This window comes from Agelaius tricolor, unplaced genomic scaffold, assembly GCF_023055355.1.
Source record: "Agelaius tricolor isolate 1412-34295 unplaced genomic scaffold, bAgeTri1.0.p SCAF_5, whole genome shotgun sequence".
Classification (NCBI taxonomy): domain Eukaryota; kingdom Metazoa; phylum Chordata; class Aves; order Passeriformes; family Icteridae; genus Agelaius; species Agelaius tricolor.
Window position 1 is genome coordinate 43,871,236 of NW_027269265.1, and position 15,139 is coordinate 43,886,374.

General features: G+C 42.1%; 1 protein-coding gene across 3 annotated transcripts in view; it reads left to right on the forward strand.

The window, feature by feature from the left end:
• Positions 1-15,139, forward strand: part of PAMR1 (peptidase domain containing associated with muscle regeneration 1) — a 55,813-nt gene that overhangs the window by 22,401 nt on the left and 18,273 nt on the right. For all 3 annotated transcript variants that reach the window (XM_071427617.1, XM_071427616.1, XM_071427618.1), the window contains exon 6: positions 3,916-4,023. In XM_071427617.1, the coding sequence (XP_071283718.1) occupies positions 3,916-4,023 (108 nt within the window). The remainder of the gene's footprint in view (positions 1-3,915; positions 4,024-15,139) is intronic.

The window sequence follows — 15,139 nt, forward strand, 5'->3', positions numbered from 1 at the left end:
ATGTTGCATAAGGGCTGCCTACACTCAGGGAACTAACATTTTCCATATGGTGCAAGCTGAATTGGTTCTGTTTTCTCTGCCCAGCAGGGAACACTCGGTATTTGAATATTGTGGAGCACTTTATTTCCGCCCCATTTTGAGTGGTAATTATTCTGAGGCTGTGAGGCTGCAAGTGTGGTAATCCACACAGAGCACATTGTAAAGGGCTTCTCAGAGTTTGTGAGGAGCTCTATTTGTGCACTTTATTATGAGGCTGTTCTGGTCTAATGTGTAGTGCAGTGAAAGGCTTTTCAAACACTCCCAGTGTCTTTTTATGTGAAGCACTAACCTGGCCAGCAGGACCATTTAAGGGAAGAATAGAGTGTGCATGGGGCAGCATAGAATTGAAAGTGGGAGCAGCACAGGATCGAAAGCTCTGGCAGCACATTGAAAACTGAAGCATTTGCCCTGAAATTTCTTTCTGTGCACAGCACTGTGGAAGAGCCAAGGTCCCCAGAACAGATTTCACGGGGCTTACTAAAGCAATTCCCTATGCTGCAGGTGGGAGCAGCAGCAACAGAGGTGCTTACAGGATGTGGACTAGGAAATGAAGGTGATCTGGTGTCCCCCAGCACCTTAGTGGTGTAGTGGAAAGGACTGAAGTCTGTCAAAAGTGAATTCCTTCTTTTTCTGCCTCCTCTTCCTGTGAGCTCTGTACTGGCTTAGAAGCCACAGTTTACTGAAGCAGGGGCACTGACTGCACAGAGATCACTGGTTCAGATTCCAGAAGGATCTTGATTGATACAAAATAAGCTGCAAAGCCTATATCTCCTTTAGGAAAGGTCACTGTGTATATAGTTATTAAAGGATGAAACCACCCAACCTCCTGTGCTGCCTAGTCTGGAAGCAGGTGCTAGGTCCCATCCCATGCCAAGTGTGAAATGGGAACCAGTAATTGGCATGAATGACTAGAAGTCACTGAACAGAATTCAGATGAGAAGCATGGGAGGCCAGATGGGGAACTATCAGAGTCTGTTAAGGATTAGACATATGCTGGATCCAGTTAGATGAAAGCCAGTTACTGACTTTCAATAAAGCTTTCCTTTCTGTACACCCAAGCTAGTGGACATAACATAGTGACTTTAAAAATTTGTAGTATTGTCCCTTGTTGTTTGACTTAAGCCAGGAAATCAAGACTCCTTAAAACAGAAAAAATATTTAATGGTTTTTTAGTATCAGGCATTTTCAAGGAGAGTACCTGACACTTACCCTTATTCACTTGACTTGCTTACTTTTGCAGAATCAGGAGACAAAGCTGGGACAAAGACAAAGATAAAAGTTCACTAGCTTTAACCAGTGACTACAAAAATACCAGTCTGTAAGGAGTCTTCTACTTCTCCTTCCCTTTCTCAGTGATATTTTACATTAGTTGTATACAGTACAATTGCCACATATATATTTTATTTTAAAGAATGAATTACTTCTTATTCAGACCTTAATCTTCAATGAGACATGGAAGATATTCATTGCCTGGCCATGTATAAATTGATCTTACATCACCACTTGAAGCCTCCAGAGAACTCTATATGTGGCATCTATACAGTTCTTACCTCATGCCATCTGGATAATAAGAAACTTCTCTGAGAGAAGCTGCTCTGAGGTCGGTCCGTATGGTGGCAGTGACAGATCCTGGCACACAGGGGCTTTTCCTGAGTTGGGAGACACCTGAGCAGCTTGTGGGAGGCTGAGGAGATCTGCACAGTGCCAGAACAAGCACCCCTCTGTAGCCAGCCCCATGCCTTTCAGAGCAGCCCAGGGTGCAGCCAGGGTGTGCAGCAGTTCATGGCACCTTGGGAGCGCAGGGAGGGCAAGGTCCTGCTGCAGCTGCAGAGCAGAGCCCGGGCAGGGGTCAGCACCCCCTGGGAGGGAGTGCAGCTGTGGTGTCCCCTCAGCAGGAGCCTGACCTCTGCATGCACCAGGAAGGAGGTGATGACCCAGGCAGGGCTGCCACATTAATTAAACATGGAGCCATGCAGGTCTGGCTGCAGGGAGGGCCAGAGCCTGTCTCTTTTGACTCAGTCATTGCTGGCAACCTCTCTTCCCACACTCCTCGAGCTGAGGGACTGCAAGGCAAGGACTAGGGCAGCAAACTCTTTCCCACTCTAAGAGACGATCAGTGTTGTTCCTGAGGAACCTCAACATACATGAGTCTCTGGGACCTGATGACATACACCCCAGAGTCCTCAGGGAATTGGCTGATGTAGTTGTCAAGTCACTTTTATGATATTTGAAAAGTCCCTGGTGACTGGAAAAGAGATAAAAATGCACCCATTTTAAAAAAGGGATAGAAGGAAGGACCACAGAAACTACTCACCTGTCAGCCTCACCTCTGTGCCTGGGAAGTTCATGGAACAGGTCCTCCCAAAAGCTGTGCTAAGGCAGATGAAGGGTAGGGAGGTGATTCAGTACAGCCAGAACAGCTTCACCAAAGGCAAGTCCTGCCCTGACCAATCTAGTGGCTTTCTGCAGTCAAGGGACTACACCAGTGCACAAGGGAAGGGCTACAGATGTCATGTCTATGAACTTTCATAAGGCCTTTGGACATGGCCACAACATCCTTCTAGCGAAACTGGAGAGAGATGGATTTGATGGGTGAACTGTTCAGTGGATGAGGAATTGATTGGATGGTCAGATCTAGAGGGTGGTGGTCAACAGCTCAATGCCCCAGTGGATATCAGTGACAAGTGGTGTCCCTCAGAGGGCCATATTGTGGTTTGGATTTTGTATGGTAACACAGTAATGTTTTAGTGATTGTGAAGTAGTGCTTATTCTAAATCAAGGACTTTTCAGTTTCTCTTGCTCTGCCAGTGAGGAATTGCACGAGAAGCTGGGAGGGAGCATGGCCAGAACAACTGATACAAAGTGGCCAGAGGGATATGCCATACCACAGAATCTCATGCTCAGCATATAAACTGGGGGGAGTTGTTTGGGAGCATGGTTTGCTGCTTGGGGAGGGCCCGGGCTTCAGTCAGTGATACAGTGAACTACTGTGTTGTGGATAGTTTTTCCTCTCCAGCATTATTTCTCTCTCTCTCTCTCTCCCCCTTTCAATGTAATTATTATTCCTATTATTATTATCATCATCATCATATTTTATTTTATTTCAATTATTAAAGTGTTCATATCTCAACCAATGAAGTTTCATTTTTCTTTCTCAATTCTTCTCCCCTCCAGCAGTGGTGGAGTGAGTAGCAGCATGGCACTCAGCTGCCAGCTGGGGTTAAACCACAACATTTCTACTGACTCGTCTCCTCTTAGAGCAGGCACCAAAAAACCTGTGTGTTTATGTTATTACACAATGGAATTTGCTGGTATTTAATACACAATTACACATTCTGATATTAAGTTATGCTGGTGTATACAAACTGTATACAGTTTGATGTGAATCACTGATAGATTGTTGTATGCAAGAGTTTCCCAGGGACAAAGCAACTCCCAAAATCTAAACCAACAAGGTCCGAGACACAAAAAAACCTGCAAAAACCATGGATCCCAGAACCTATCCCTAAACTCTGGGTTGAATGGCAGGAAAAATGTAGGTTGCTATTAGACTAATTTAGTCTAAGCTCTAAATATTAATTGAACTTGATGTAAATTATTTTTGTTCCATAAATCTTTCTCACCACTTGGCTGCAGTTAAAGGAAGATGGTAAAAGTAATGTATGCTGGGAAAAGAAGTGCTTATGCTTATTAGATCCCTCCTCTAGAAAGTAAGGGCAGAAGACTTTTTGACATGCATCAGGCCCTTTACTGTGCCTTTCTAACTTCTAACCATGTTAATATGTAATTTACCCCAAGACACAGCCACCATGAGGAAAAACAGGTAGGTTCCCCATCCTATGACAGACCATGAGCATTTTTTCTTTTCTTTTACAGCTTGTTCTTCATCTCCATGTCTTCATGATGGGACATGCATTCTGGACAAAAGCAGCACCTACAAGTGTGCCTGTCTGGCTGGCTATACAGGGAATCGCTGTGAAAACTGTGAGTACAGGCACTGGTGCATGACCAGCCTCCAGGGCTGTCACTGATGCATTAATTGTAAGGTGGTGTGTAGGTTTGGTCAGTCACAGATTCAGAGAATGCACTGACTTTCTTGTGGCATTTTTTAAGACGTGTTTCTTGCAGTTCATGAAGATTTCCTCTCAGTCATTCTGGAGCTTTATGTCAATATGCAAAAAGGTAAAACAGACTTGAAGCCGGGAAACTGCACACAAGAAATCTTTGTAATGGATTAGCCTTATCAGACAGAAGTATCTCTGCCTGCTGCTTTCCACTATGTGCATCAGCTGTTCTCTACTGAAAACACATACCCCAGCTGAGCCCTGTGCTTAATGCTCTAGACTGAGTTAGTCATAGGAAATTCATCTTTCCTCACAGTCTCCTGGAAAGTAAAATTTTGGCACCATGAATGAAAGAGACTTGGGATCAAAACAAATGAAAAAGGGTAGATTCTGTTCATATCTGCACCTATAGTCATACACCTGGTTTTGTCCTGACAAGTGAATTGTAAAATTACTGGATTCAAATCAATTGTCTGTTCCAGTGATTTACTTCTTCATGCATGAGAATATCTTCCTCTAACAGGGCTCAAAAGAGCATGAGGGAGTAAGAATTTTGCAATATATGCCATGATAAAAGCTGTATCATTTATACTAGCTGAAAGGAACATTCTGCAATACTTAAAGTCACTGAGCTGTTCCTGGAAGATTTCACAGATAGTGGTGAAATCCACTTGGGATCATATTTAGCCCAAGACAGAAAGCATGGCTTACTCTATCCTGCTGTGGCGTTCATCCGGCCCTAAGGCACACAAATGACATTGTATCAGTAGAGATATGAAAACAGGGAGGGACAGATAAGTGCATGTAATGGGAAGCAGAGGTTTCAAAGGAACTAATATACACCAAACTTCACTTCAAAATCTTTTCCCTGTGTATGCCATTGTTAGGAGTGGATTTATCTCCTGGAATTTCTTCTATTTCGTCAGGGGAGTTAAATCATAGTGGCATGATATCTCCTTTGATGAATCATTTTGAGGTAAAAGACTTTTCAATTTCTACGCATCCAGAAGTAGCTCAGACATGAGGAGAGGTTGCTTCATATTTTCCAGAAACCTGAAATAAAATTGCCTCTGAACAGATTGCACAGATTCCTGGTATGTTTTCTTTAGGGAAGAGGTTGCTAAAAAGTGGAAGTTCCTGACCTCAGGACTAAGAGTGTCTGGCTCTTCTGCTAACAGCCTCTTTCCTGTGAGTAGTTGTTTAGCAGGTCATTTAGGGACTGGAAACTCCTGAGCTCTTTGCAACTGCTCAGCAAGATTAGTTCTGCTCCTTTAGAACAGAGTGAGGGGAAAAAAAAGGAAAGATTCCTGTCTGATTCAGAACCAACCAAAATTTCAAATAATTACATTTCCAGCAAACCTCAGCCCTAGTTTTGGCAGGCTCTACAGTACAGGCAAGGCAAAGAATGGAGCTCATATTCTTTTACTGACTTTCTTTTGTAATTCCAGTGTAGAAGCTTCACCCGTGCAAACAACAGGGGAGATAGTTGAAAAACAATAGGATGGGATTTCTGTCACTGTAAGCAATGAAAGGTACAGGCACTAACAGGATGAGAGAGAGACACTTAAACACATATACAGTAAGATTTTTAACTTGATGAGAATCTTTTAGTTTTATTTGTAAAAGAACAACTTTGGTGGATAAAATTCTGTTACATTATGATGTTTGTGGCTATATGTTTGCCTTTTGTTTATGCTAGGCATAATATTGTTTTCCAGCATCTATATTACTGCCTTCTCTGTGAATAGCAAACCTCACAGTTAGAAAACAGCATGGCAAATCTTTTTTCTCTCCAGCCTCAAGTAATTTTTTTTCTTAAGATATTTCCTTCAGTTTTGCCAAAATGCATCCTAAGTATTTTCCAATGTAAGGGGAGAAAAGCCAGAAAATTAAAGTTTGATTTGGTTTTTTAAGAACAAAAGGAAGAACTGGGAAAAATGTATATGGCTGCAATTCTTTACAAGCTAATTGCAGTTTCCTGAACAGCCTTTTAGTTTAAATGTTAAAGAGAGATTGTGTTTTCCTCAAAATCTTTCTTTTTGTTAGGTCTTTCAGCAAAAGTGCTGTATTTTGAGGTAGAGACAAGGGAAATCAATTTATTTCTGCAGACAACTGTGATAAAATAGTCACTTTTGGAGTATGGAATACGAGTTTGGGCACTATAAGACTGACTTTTTTCAGTCTGGTTTTCTTGAAACCAGGTGCAATCCCATTAAAGTTAATGGATGCAAAATAGGTATAAGAGAGAAGAAAATTACAGCCCCTTAATGTTAAGTGCATGTAGAAGCTCTGAGGTGGTGGAACAGAAGGTACCCAGAGAGATATCAGGGTTTTAAAGAAATCCAGGGGACATGATTCAGATGAAGAGAGACTGTAGGATTATCTCAGGAATGAGTTAAGGCCAAATTAAACAAATTTAGCAATGAGTATTTAATGACAGAATCAGAAATGGTTTTTTTCCCTTACCATCCCAATGCAGCTCTATCTTTTTGTCTGTTACCAAGTTTAATTTTAAACATGTAGAAATCACTATTGGTATTATGGAGATCACCTTAATGTGATAAACCATAGGGAACCTATTGTTTCCTTCATTAAATTAAATTCCATCTATTTAGCATTGGTCAAGCTGCTTTCCTGGAGTCATATTTAACCTTAATTGCCCTGCCACTTACAATCTGCAATATTAATAAAATAATCCAAGGTACAGGTTACTTACAGCTAGCAGTCTCTTTTATCTTCTACTATGGCAGCCAAGAAATTAACATTTTGTTTACAATTTAAAGGGCTAATATAGTGAATTAAAGGTTTCAACAGCATGGAGTGAAATGTAGGCATTTATGTTTCTGACAGCTGCTAATATATTTCAGTCAGTCCTGTTTCAGGGCAAGAAATATTTTATATAGATATGTATTATTTCACTCCTGAGACCATTTAAAAAAATTATATGAAATTGTAAAACAAATGCTAACCTTCTATCTTCTGACTCAAAACACAATAAACACAAATCCTATATGTGACCGTGGTCACAAGGGTTTTCAGGATGAAGAAGAGACGAGAATGTTGACTCCATGATCAGAAGGCTTGATTTGTTATTTTATGATATATGTTACATTAAGACTATACTAAAAAGAAATAGAAAGGAAAAGGTTTCTTCAGAAGCTAGCTAAGCTAAGAATAGAAAAAAATGAATAACAAAGATCTGTGTCTCAGACAGAGAGCAAGAGCCAGCTCTGCCATGAGTGGTCAGTAAATCCAAACACCCACAGGAGACCAATCACGGGGTCTACCTGTTGCATTCCACAGCAGCAGATAACCATTGGTTACTTTTGCTTGCTGAAACTGCAGCTTCTCACAAGGAAAAATCCTAAGAAAGGATTTTTCATGAAAGATGTCTGCGACACCTATAGATAGCAAAAATACCTTCTTAAAATAAACATACTTTGCTATCATGATACAGTAGGTAGAGAAAACTAACTCCTGTTTTAAATACTTGGGCTTCTTTCTGACCTTAAAGTGAATTTGCGGTATACCTACATCCCCCTCCCTGTGACCCCTTAGCCATGCTGACATGATTGAGAGCAAACTCAGGCTTTTCTCTTTGACCTTTGTATATTCTAATGCTGTCAGAGGCATTAGGAACCCACAAAATCAGATAATCTTGTTCTCCTAGCATACAAATACACTGAGACAAACCAGCAACTTCATCAAAAGATGCAGGGGAAAAGTAAGAAGCTGACTAGTGCACAACCTGCCTGCTAAAAAGCATCCACTCTAGTGTCAGAATGCCCATGACTCTGTGCAGTGTGACAACTACTTGTCCAACTCAAACTAAGAAAAGTCTTTTCCAAAGTTGCCCTGTTGAGTTTGCCTGCTGAGGATGCAGCTGTAGAGACAGTATTGCTGGTACCCCATAGCAAATGCTCTTGCCCTCTGCTTGTCCTCCTCCTAGAACGAGCTGTTCTGACTCAGAGTCCTCCCAGGGCTTGCTGGCCCCAAAGCAAGAGACCTTGACCTCATCCTGCCCAGAAATTTCCTGTTACCTTTATTTCAAACAAAGCCAGGCGAACTGGAGTTCCTACGCAAATAAGAAGAGCTTTGCTGAATGGGGAATTCAGGGCTGAGATCTGATTTCCATTTTTATTCTGTTTCTTGCTCCTGTCTGCCAAGTAGGAGAGGTTTGTTCTGCATCCTAATGAAGAGTCTAATCCAACTGACAAAACTGTATAAACTAACTCCTTGCTGTAGCCTTTGATGTTGCTAGGGCTGGCCTTACTGTGTGCCAACAGGCCTCTGAATATAGCTTTCAGGCCTTTCCCCACAGCTGATATAATCCACTTCCATCCTTTTTGGCCCCATATATCTGTGACTTGGGCTGGTTCTTAGGGATGTGCTCATCCTATCAGAGCCTCCTTATATCTAAAATAGGGAGGAAGCATTAACATCCCACCAACCACACCTCACCCCCTGTTCTGCTGTGGGAGAAAGGAGCCCAGCTGTCAGTGCTTGGCATAAGCTAGACAGAGTTTGAAACCCAGCAGAGCTGAGGATGAGGCACTGGGGAGAGGTTCTGGACATTGAACATAGGTTTTCTTACCTAACCTTCGATATGTAATGCAGAGTTTTCTAATAGCATGCTTGGAGGGTTTTTTCTTTAAATATAATTTTGTCAGAAAGATTCTCAGTAATAGATTTCAAGGAGTGCCATAATCACTGTGTAAGTGTATAATTACATTATATCAGTGTGTAATCACTTCACCATTTACAGCTCACATGTGTTACACCTTACCTACACTGTATGATTACAATGGAGAACTTCAGGTATAATTAAATAAAAACCCCTGAGTCCTTTCTTGCAGTGTTGCACTGGAAATTAGTCCTATTCCAGCTAGGGAAAATGTTCCAAATAGAAATATGACTCTTAATTTTCCTGCTCCTGGGAATGCCATTGGGTCTTTTTTTTTTTGTTTGATTGGTTGGGTTTTTTGTTTGTTTGTTGGCTTTTTTGGTGGGTTTTTTTTGTTTGATTTTTTTTTTGTTTGTTTTGGGGGTTTTTTTTTGGGTTTTTGGGTTTGTTTTTTTTTGGTTGTTTGTTGGGCTTCACTTGAATTTTCCAGTGGAAAATGGCTTGTTACAGATTTTTTTAAAGGGACAGTTCTTCCTCACTTGTGTCAAGGTCACGTTTTTTGTGTGGTCATGTCAAAGATATGAGATTATTACCACTCCTCCACCACATTTCCATCGTCCCTCCTATTGGGATATGTGTATGGGATAGGAAATAAAACCCTGCTCCTGCTGTTGAAGGACATATATACCTGGAGCTGCTAAGGAGCAGAGGCTAGTGGCTTTTTTTCACTGTTACAATCCAAGGGCTGCCTTGAGAGCCACACAAAAACCTTTCACTCAGTGTGGCAGTTCTTGGGTTTCAAAAATCCATTAGGGGCTGCAGGCTGAAGCATAACACAGAACCACCCTTTAGCCTGTCATGCAGCAGCTCTGTAGTGTGACCACAGAATGGTCTCAGAGGTGGCTGTTTTCCAGAACTTTCCTGGAACTGCCTCTGAGAGGCAACATAATATAGAGAGGTTTTTAATAAGTCACTTCAGAGTTCAGTTCTGGTGGCAAAATGCCCTCTCTTGTTTTACTGAGCTGCTCAGAGGTACATTGTGATGCTGTGTAGATGTTTGCTAGGATGTTAGCAAACATACATCCTGCCCCACAACATACTGCCCCACAGTACACTCCTTTCCAGGAAAATCATGTGCTTACAAGGCAATCTGTATTGGTTAGTGCCTACTGCAGGAATTTGAAGGACTTGTGTTGAGATGGAGGTAGATTTCTGCTCCCAGTTTTCACTTCAGTATATTTTCTGGAGATTTCTCCCTCGGTTAGAAGGATGTTGGAAATGCTCACAGAGAAACCACCTGCCAAACCACCAAACACTATGTGTGGTGATTTAAGATAACCTAACATCAGTTCTGGGTTGTCTTAATTCACTAAGCAATAAACTAAAGCTGTGCAGCTTGTGTTACACAAACATGAGCTTCAAGATGCCTCATAGGAGGACAGAAACACCTAAGGGAAAAATTATGTTGATGGCTGAGGATGGATATTGCTACAAACATTTGAAACAGCCACTAAACAACAGCTGCTGTAAATCAACCTGCAAAAATCTGGTCCCCAAGACTGGCCTTTCCCTCAGTTCCATCAGTAAGAATGTTGGATTGGGTAAATCACACACTCTCTGGGAGGAAGGTGCTCATACCATTTACCAGTGTTTGATCTCATAATACTTTTATAGTGTCTTGAAACTCCAGTGAGTAAGTGTCACTGACAGCAAGGCTGAAAGAGACAGAACGTCTGCTTTACTGACAACTCCTCTTGTTGCTTTGTTACTTTCTCAGTGTCAATTAACTAGACAATTCTTTTAGTTTTTCAGAAAGTGAAACATATCTGGTAAAACTCCATGGTATTCTGCCCAGAGCACAGCCCCAGGCATAGCCAACATCTAAATAAACAAGAAATTGTCTCTCTTTAAATGCAATCTATCCGAGCATAGGCCTGCCATAGGAAAAGAAGTGTATTTCTAAACTACATTAAATATATTCATAGCAATCTCTACTTGCCCACCTCAAAACAATAATGAACTTTTTCCTCAGCCTTCTAAGACATCTTAGAGATAAAAACATCCATAGGATTCTCCCTGGTATGGCTTGCCATGTGGAAGGATGAATCAGTGTGAGGAGGACAGGTTGGACCAAGCTACATCTCAGGTATTTTTGCCACACTGGATGGGACAAAGATACTTTTGCCTGTCATTTCACCACTGAATCACTTAGGAGGCTGAGTCTTTCTGAAAAGCCTCCTCTAATGCATGGCATAAACCAGCTCTTCAGCACAGAATGACTGCCTGCAGCCCAAAAACCAGTCTGCATCACTGGCACACTTCAAGCTCACCCCCACCTTTTCCAAAGGTCACAGAGGAGGGGACTGGAATACAGTTGTTAATTTGCTGATGGAGATGTTTTCTGCCTCTGAGCTGAGTGTGAGGAGATGTAATTTTTGGGTTTTTTGGAGTTGGAAGGGCTGAGTGAAGGGCCCAAAGTAGATTATAGATTTAGGATCTCTGCCTATATCAACCATTCATCACTGTTGGCCAGCTAGCCTTCCCTCACCTACTTCACCACCCTCCTAATCCTCTTCCCTATTACTGGAGCCCTAGAAAAACAAAATACTCAACTTCTAAAAATACTCTAATAGTTTAGAAAAAAAATCCTGGTCTTCTGAACCAATGAGTGAAGACTACACCTCTTAGAATTCCACAAATCACCTCAGAAGAAAAGGACTTAAACCTCAATTTCAAACTCCCAAAGCTGGTATTTGACATTAAACTATTGTCTCGTTTCTACTCTTAAACTGCTTGAATGATCCTGTCAGATAACCCTCACACAATTCCAAAACAACAAAGTTAGTAACAGCCCCCACCAAAACTATCCTCACCCTGAAAGAATAAAACATAGCTACACCACTAAAGTCAGATTGAACAGCAACAGCAGCCACCCCAAACTATCAGCATTCGGTAAACTCCCCCCAAAACTATCTCCAAGAACTAAAACAAGTCCCACACCATCACAACCAATTCCCCAATCCTGAAAAGAATCTGCCACTAAAAAAAAAGAATAAACACAATCCACTGACATTCCACCCAAATAAACCATAGACAACACCAAAGACATAAAGGAGATCCCCAAACTCAACAACCACCCACTCCCTACAATAGATGCCAACACCAAACCTACCTCTCCAGAATACAGTGATGGGTTGTATGCAACTGCTAACCCTCCCAAAACAAAGCACAGCCCTAAGAGAAGTACAAAATGGGTCACAATTGTTCCTGCTTGGCCTCTCTCCAGTGTCTATGGCCTGAAAACACGTCGTCGTAAACTTCAATTGCAGGAACCCTCCCAAAATACAACTTTGCTTTTTCTTTCTTCCCTCTCCTGCCCTTCTGTTCAGTCCTCTCTGAAGACTGCTGATACACTGTTTGTACTTCTGGGGTGCAAGCATACAGGCTGCAGCTCTTGCAGTGCTTTGGGGTAACCCTAAAACTACTGTGAGAGTTCGCTGAAATAATCAGCTTTCTTCAATGCTTACAGTTTTGTTCTTTCCCTTCCCCCTCCCTCCAAATTCATTAAAAGGCTTTGTTCTTCCTTGAGGATTATACACTCAAACACCTCTGAAGCAACTACCTTACACGCTTCCCTTCATGAGCATCATTGCATGGTCTTCCATGCTGTTCGCTGGCGATGCAAAACACTGCCAAGGCAGATTGGCCCCAGGAGGCAGGAATGATGACAAAATTGACCAGGCAGAATCCCACTTGTTCTTTCTTACGACTTCTGCTTTCCACTTTGGTTCCTTCAAGAGCTCAGAAAGTGCATTTCACAGCCAATCAAATTGCCCTGCTACTTCCTTAGTACTTTTCTGCTTTTCAGTTCCTTTCATTTCCTTTCCCTATACTCTCATCTCAGCGTTTGGTAATTTCCATCTCTTTTTCTAAAATGGGCAATGCCAGATCTTACTTCCTGTATGAAATTCTGCTCAGATTCCTGCAAAAGGCTGAATGAAATATTCTGTCAGCTATGCCAAGGTGAATCTATATCATTATATATTGTTCTCTTGTTTCAGTTAATGGGCCTTCAGAAACACTTTTTCACAGCAACATGCATTTGTTTAGAGTGCCTTTTCCATCCAGTATTGCCTGGGCTTGTCCCTGTTTATTTGGAAAGATGACATCTCCGCAATGAAACACCTCAGGATTATTTACTCTCTCATTTGTAATTTGATATAATAATGAGCATACCTGCTTCTTGCCCTATAATCTTCCCCCTGAGCAGACAGTGCTCTTCCCTGCAGGATGATATTGTGATTTTTTTCCAAGGGACACATTAGAGAACTGATGATAAATATTAGTTCTTGCTACTGATAGAGAAAATGAATGTTGAGGATTGTTAGGATTTCATTCACTCCAGTACCCCATGCACAAACAGGTCCAGTTGTGTAATTAAATAGGCCGTCCAAGTACCGGAAAGGTTGTATCCAGAGACACAGCCTTCTAAGGGCTAAGAACAATGCTGATAAAGATCAAGTGGCTAATTGTAAGCAACAGCCTCCAAATTGCCTCCGGATGAATAAATCACAGTGAGTGATCCAAGCATATTTTCTCATGGATACGGTCTCATTCACAGAGGCAGGGAGTTAGAAAACATCAGAGGCAACTTCCAATTGGCTGGAAGGGAATGAAAAGATTTGGTTTTCAGTAGGGATTACGTCATAATTTTGTGTAATTATTCCTAGCTGGTGGAACTACTGCAAAAGCAGAGGCTCAGAGAGCAGGACTGGAAACCTACTCTCTGGTTCTTGGAGCTGGTTGATCAGCCACTCTTAGTTATGATTTCCTTTGACATTTCCAAGATTAATGTGAGGACTGACAAAATGCAACAATGAGAGGTGATTTGAACTTCCAGGACTCTTTCATGGGGAATAAATTAAGGCCAAAGACCTTTGTAATGAATAGCTTGTACCAGCACTTCTGCATGAGCTGTGGCAGGAGCTGGGCATGGAACTGGGAGGATGTGTCCTGGGACATCACAGGAGGCATGAAGAAGGTTAGAGTGTTTCCTCTCTTTTGAAACACAAGTGACTGAGGGCAGAGATAGTTTATCAAAAATCCTCCCTTGCCAAAAACCTAAATGGAGGCTACTGTAATGCATGCTCACACTTTTGGGGAATAATTGTTACTCCTTCAGGACTTGTATTTGATACTGAAGGCCAAGTTCCTGAGGGATACTGGCTCTTTTAGCTATTGCAATCACCATGACATGAGCACTTCTGTAGAGCCTAGACTTGAATAAGTGCTTTTGGTAACACAGAGGCTTGAGGTACCTCTGAGGCCCCTGCCTAGAGCCCCATCCACTCATTGCTGAGTCTGTGGTGGCAGGCATGACCAAATAGAGCAGAGCTCCTTTGATATGTGGCTGTAGCTGTTCAGGAAACACTGCTATTCCTGTGAACACTTTTTGATCATATTAGTTTCCATGCCCTTTCCTGTACATGATCTACTGTGGTGTTTCCAATCAATGATCTCTACTATGAGAGTCTTGCTTTAAAAAAAATAGTTTATTAGTCTTCAATCCAAACCTTAGCACTCTTGGCTTTCCTTGCTCACCCCCATCTAATTCCTGGTTCTAAAAGTTGCAGCTACATTCTTTTTTTCATCTAAAGTGCAGAGCCTGTCAGCTCCAAAAAGTAAAAGTTTTGAGTGGAATCAAAGAAGACAAGCGAGCATTCTAGTCATCACCATCCCCCTCAGACACAGCCCGTGTAAACACACACACCACCCCCAGAAAGCATTTTCTTCAGAGTCCTGACCAAGACCACCTGTCCTCCAAAGCTGTTCAGCTCCCAGCAGTCTGTTCCTGCTGTGGGGAAGAATGAAGATCGCATTGCAAAGTTAATGCCATCGAGCCTCTCTGGCTGCCATTCACATCAAGCTCTTGCCAGAATCTGGAGCAGAACAGCTGGGCTCCTTCGTGTGGATTCTTAGTCATCAGTGCTCTCCAGTGTAGGAGAGGTGGGATGTTCAGGGAGGTGGTGAAAGAATGTTAGTTTCTTTATGCTGGATCCTGCAGTGTTTGCTCCATTTATTCAGGAGATGTTGAGCTGAGAGTTGCTCTTGGGAACAGCATCAGAAGATGCCAGGCTCCTTCCTGAGTATAAGTACCATCACTGTGAGTTGAGCTCCTTGTAGAAACAAAGCCTGTGCTGAAACAACTGTAGGCTCAGAGAGAGTGTCAGCAGTGTCACAGGACATTCCCACCGCAGTTTACACAGTTTGCTCTATGAGGCACTACAGGATCTCATGAACCCCATATTGCTATCAGCAGATTTATGATATGCCCATGATCCCAGCATGCAGAGAACCTTGAAGGCAGACAAGAGCCAGACCAGAACACTGGTACTCCTAAAGAATCAGTCTG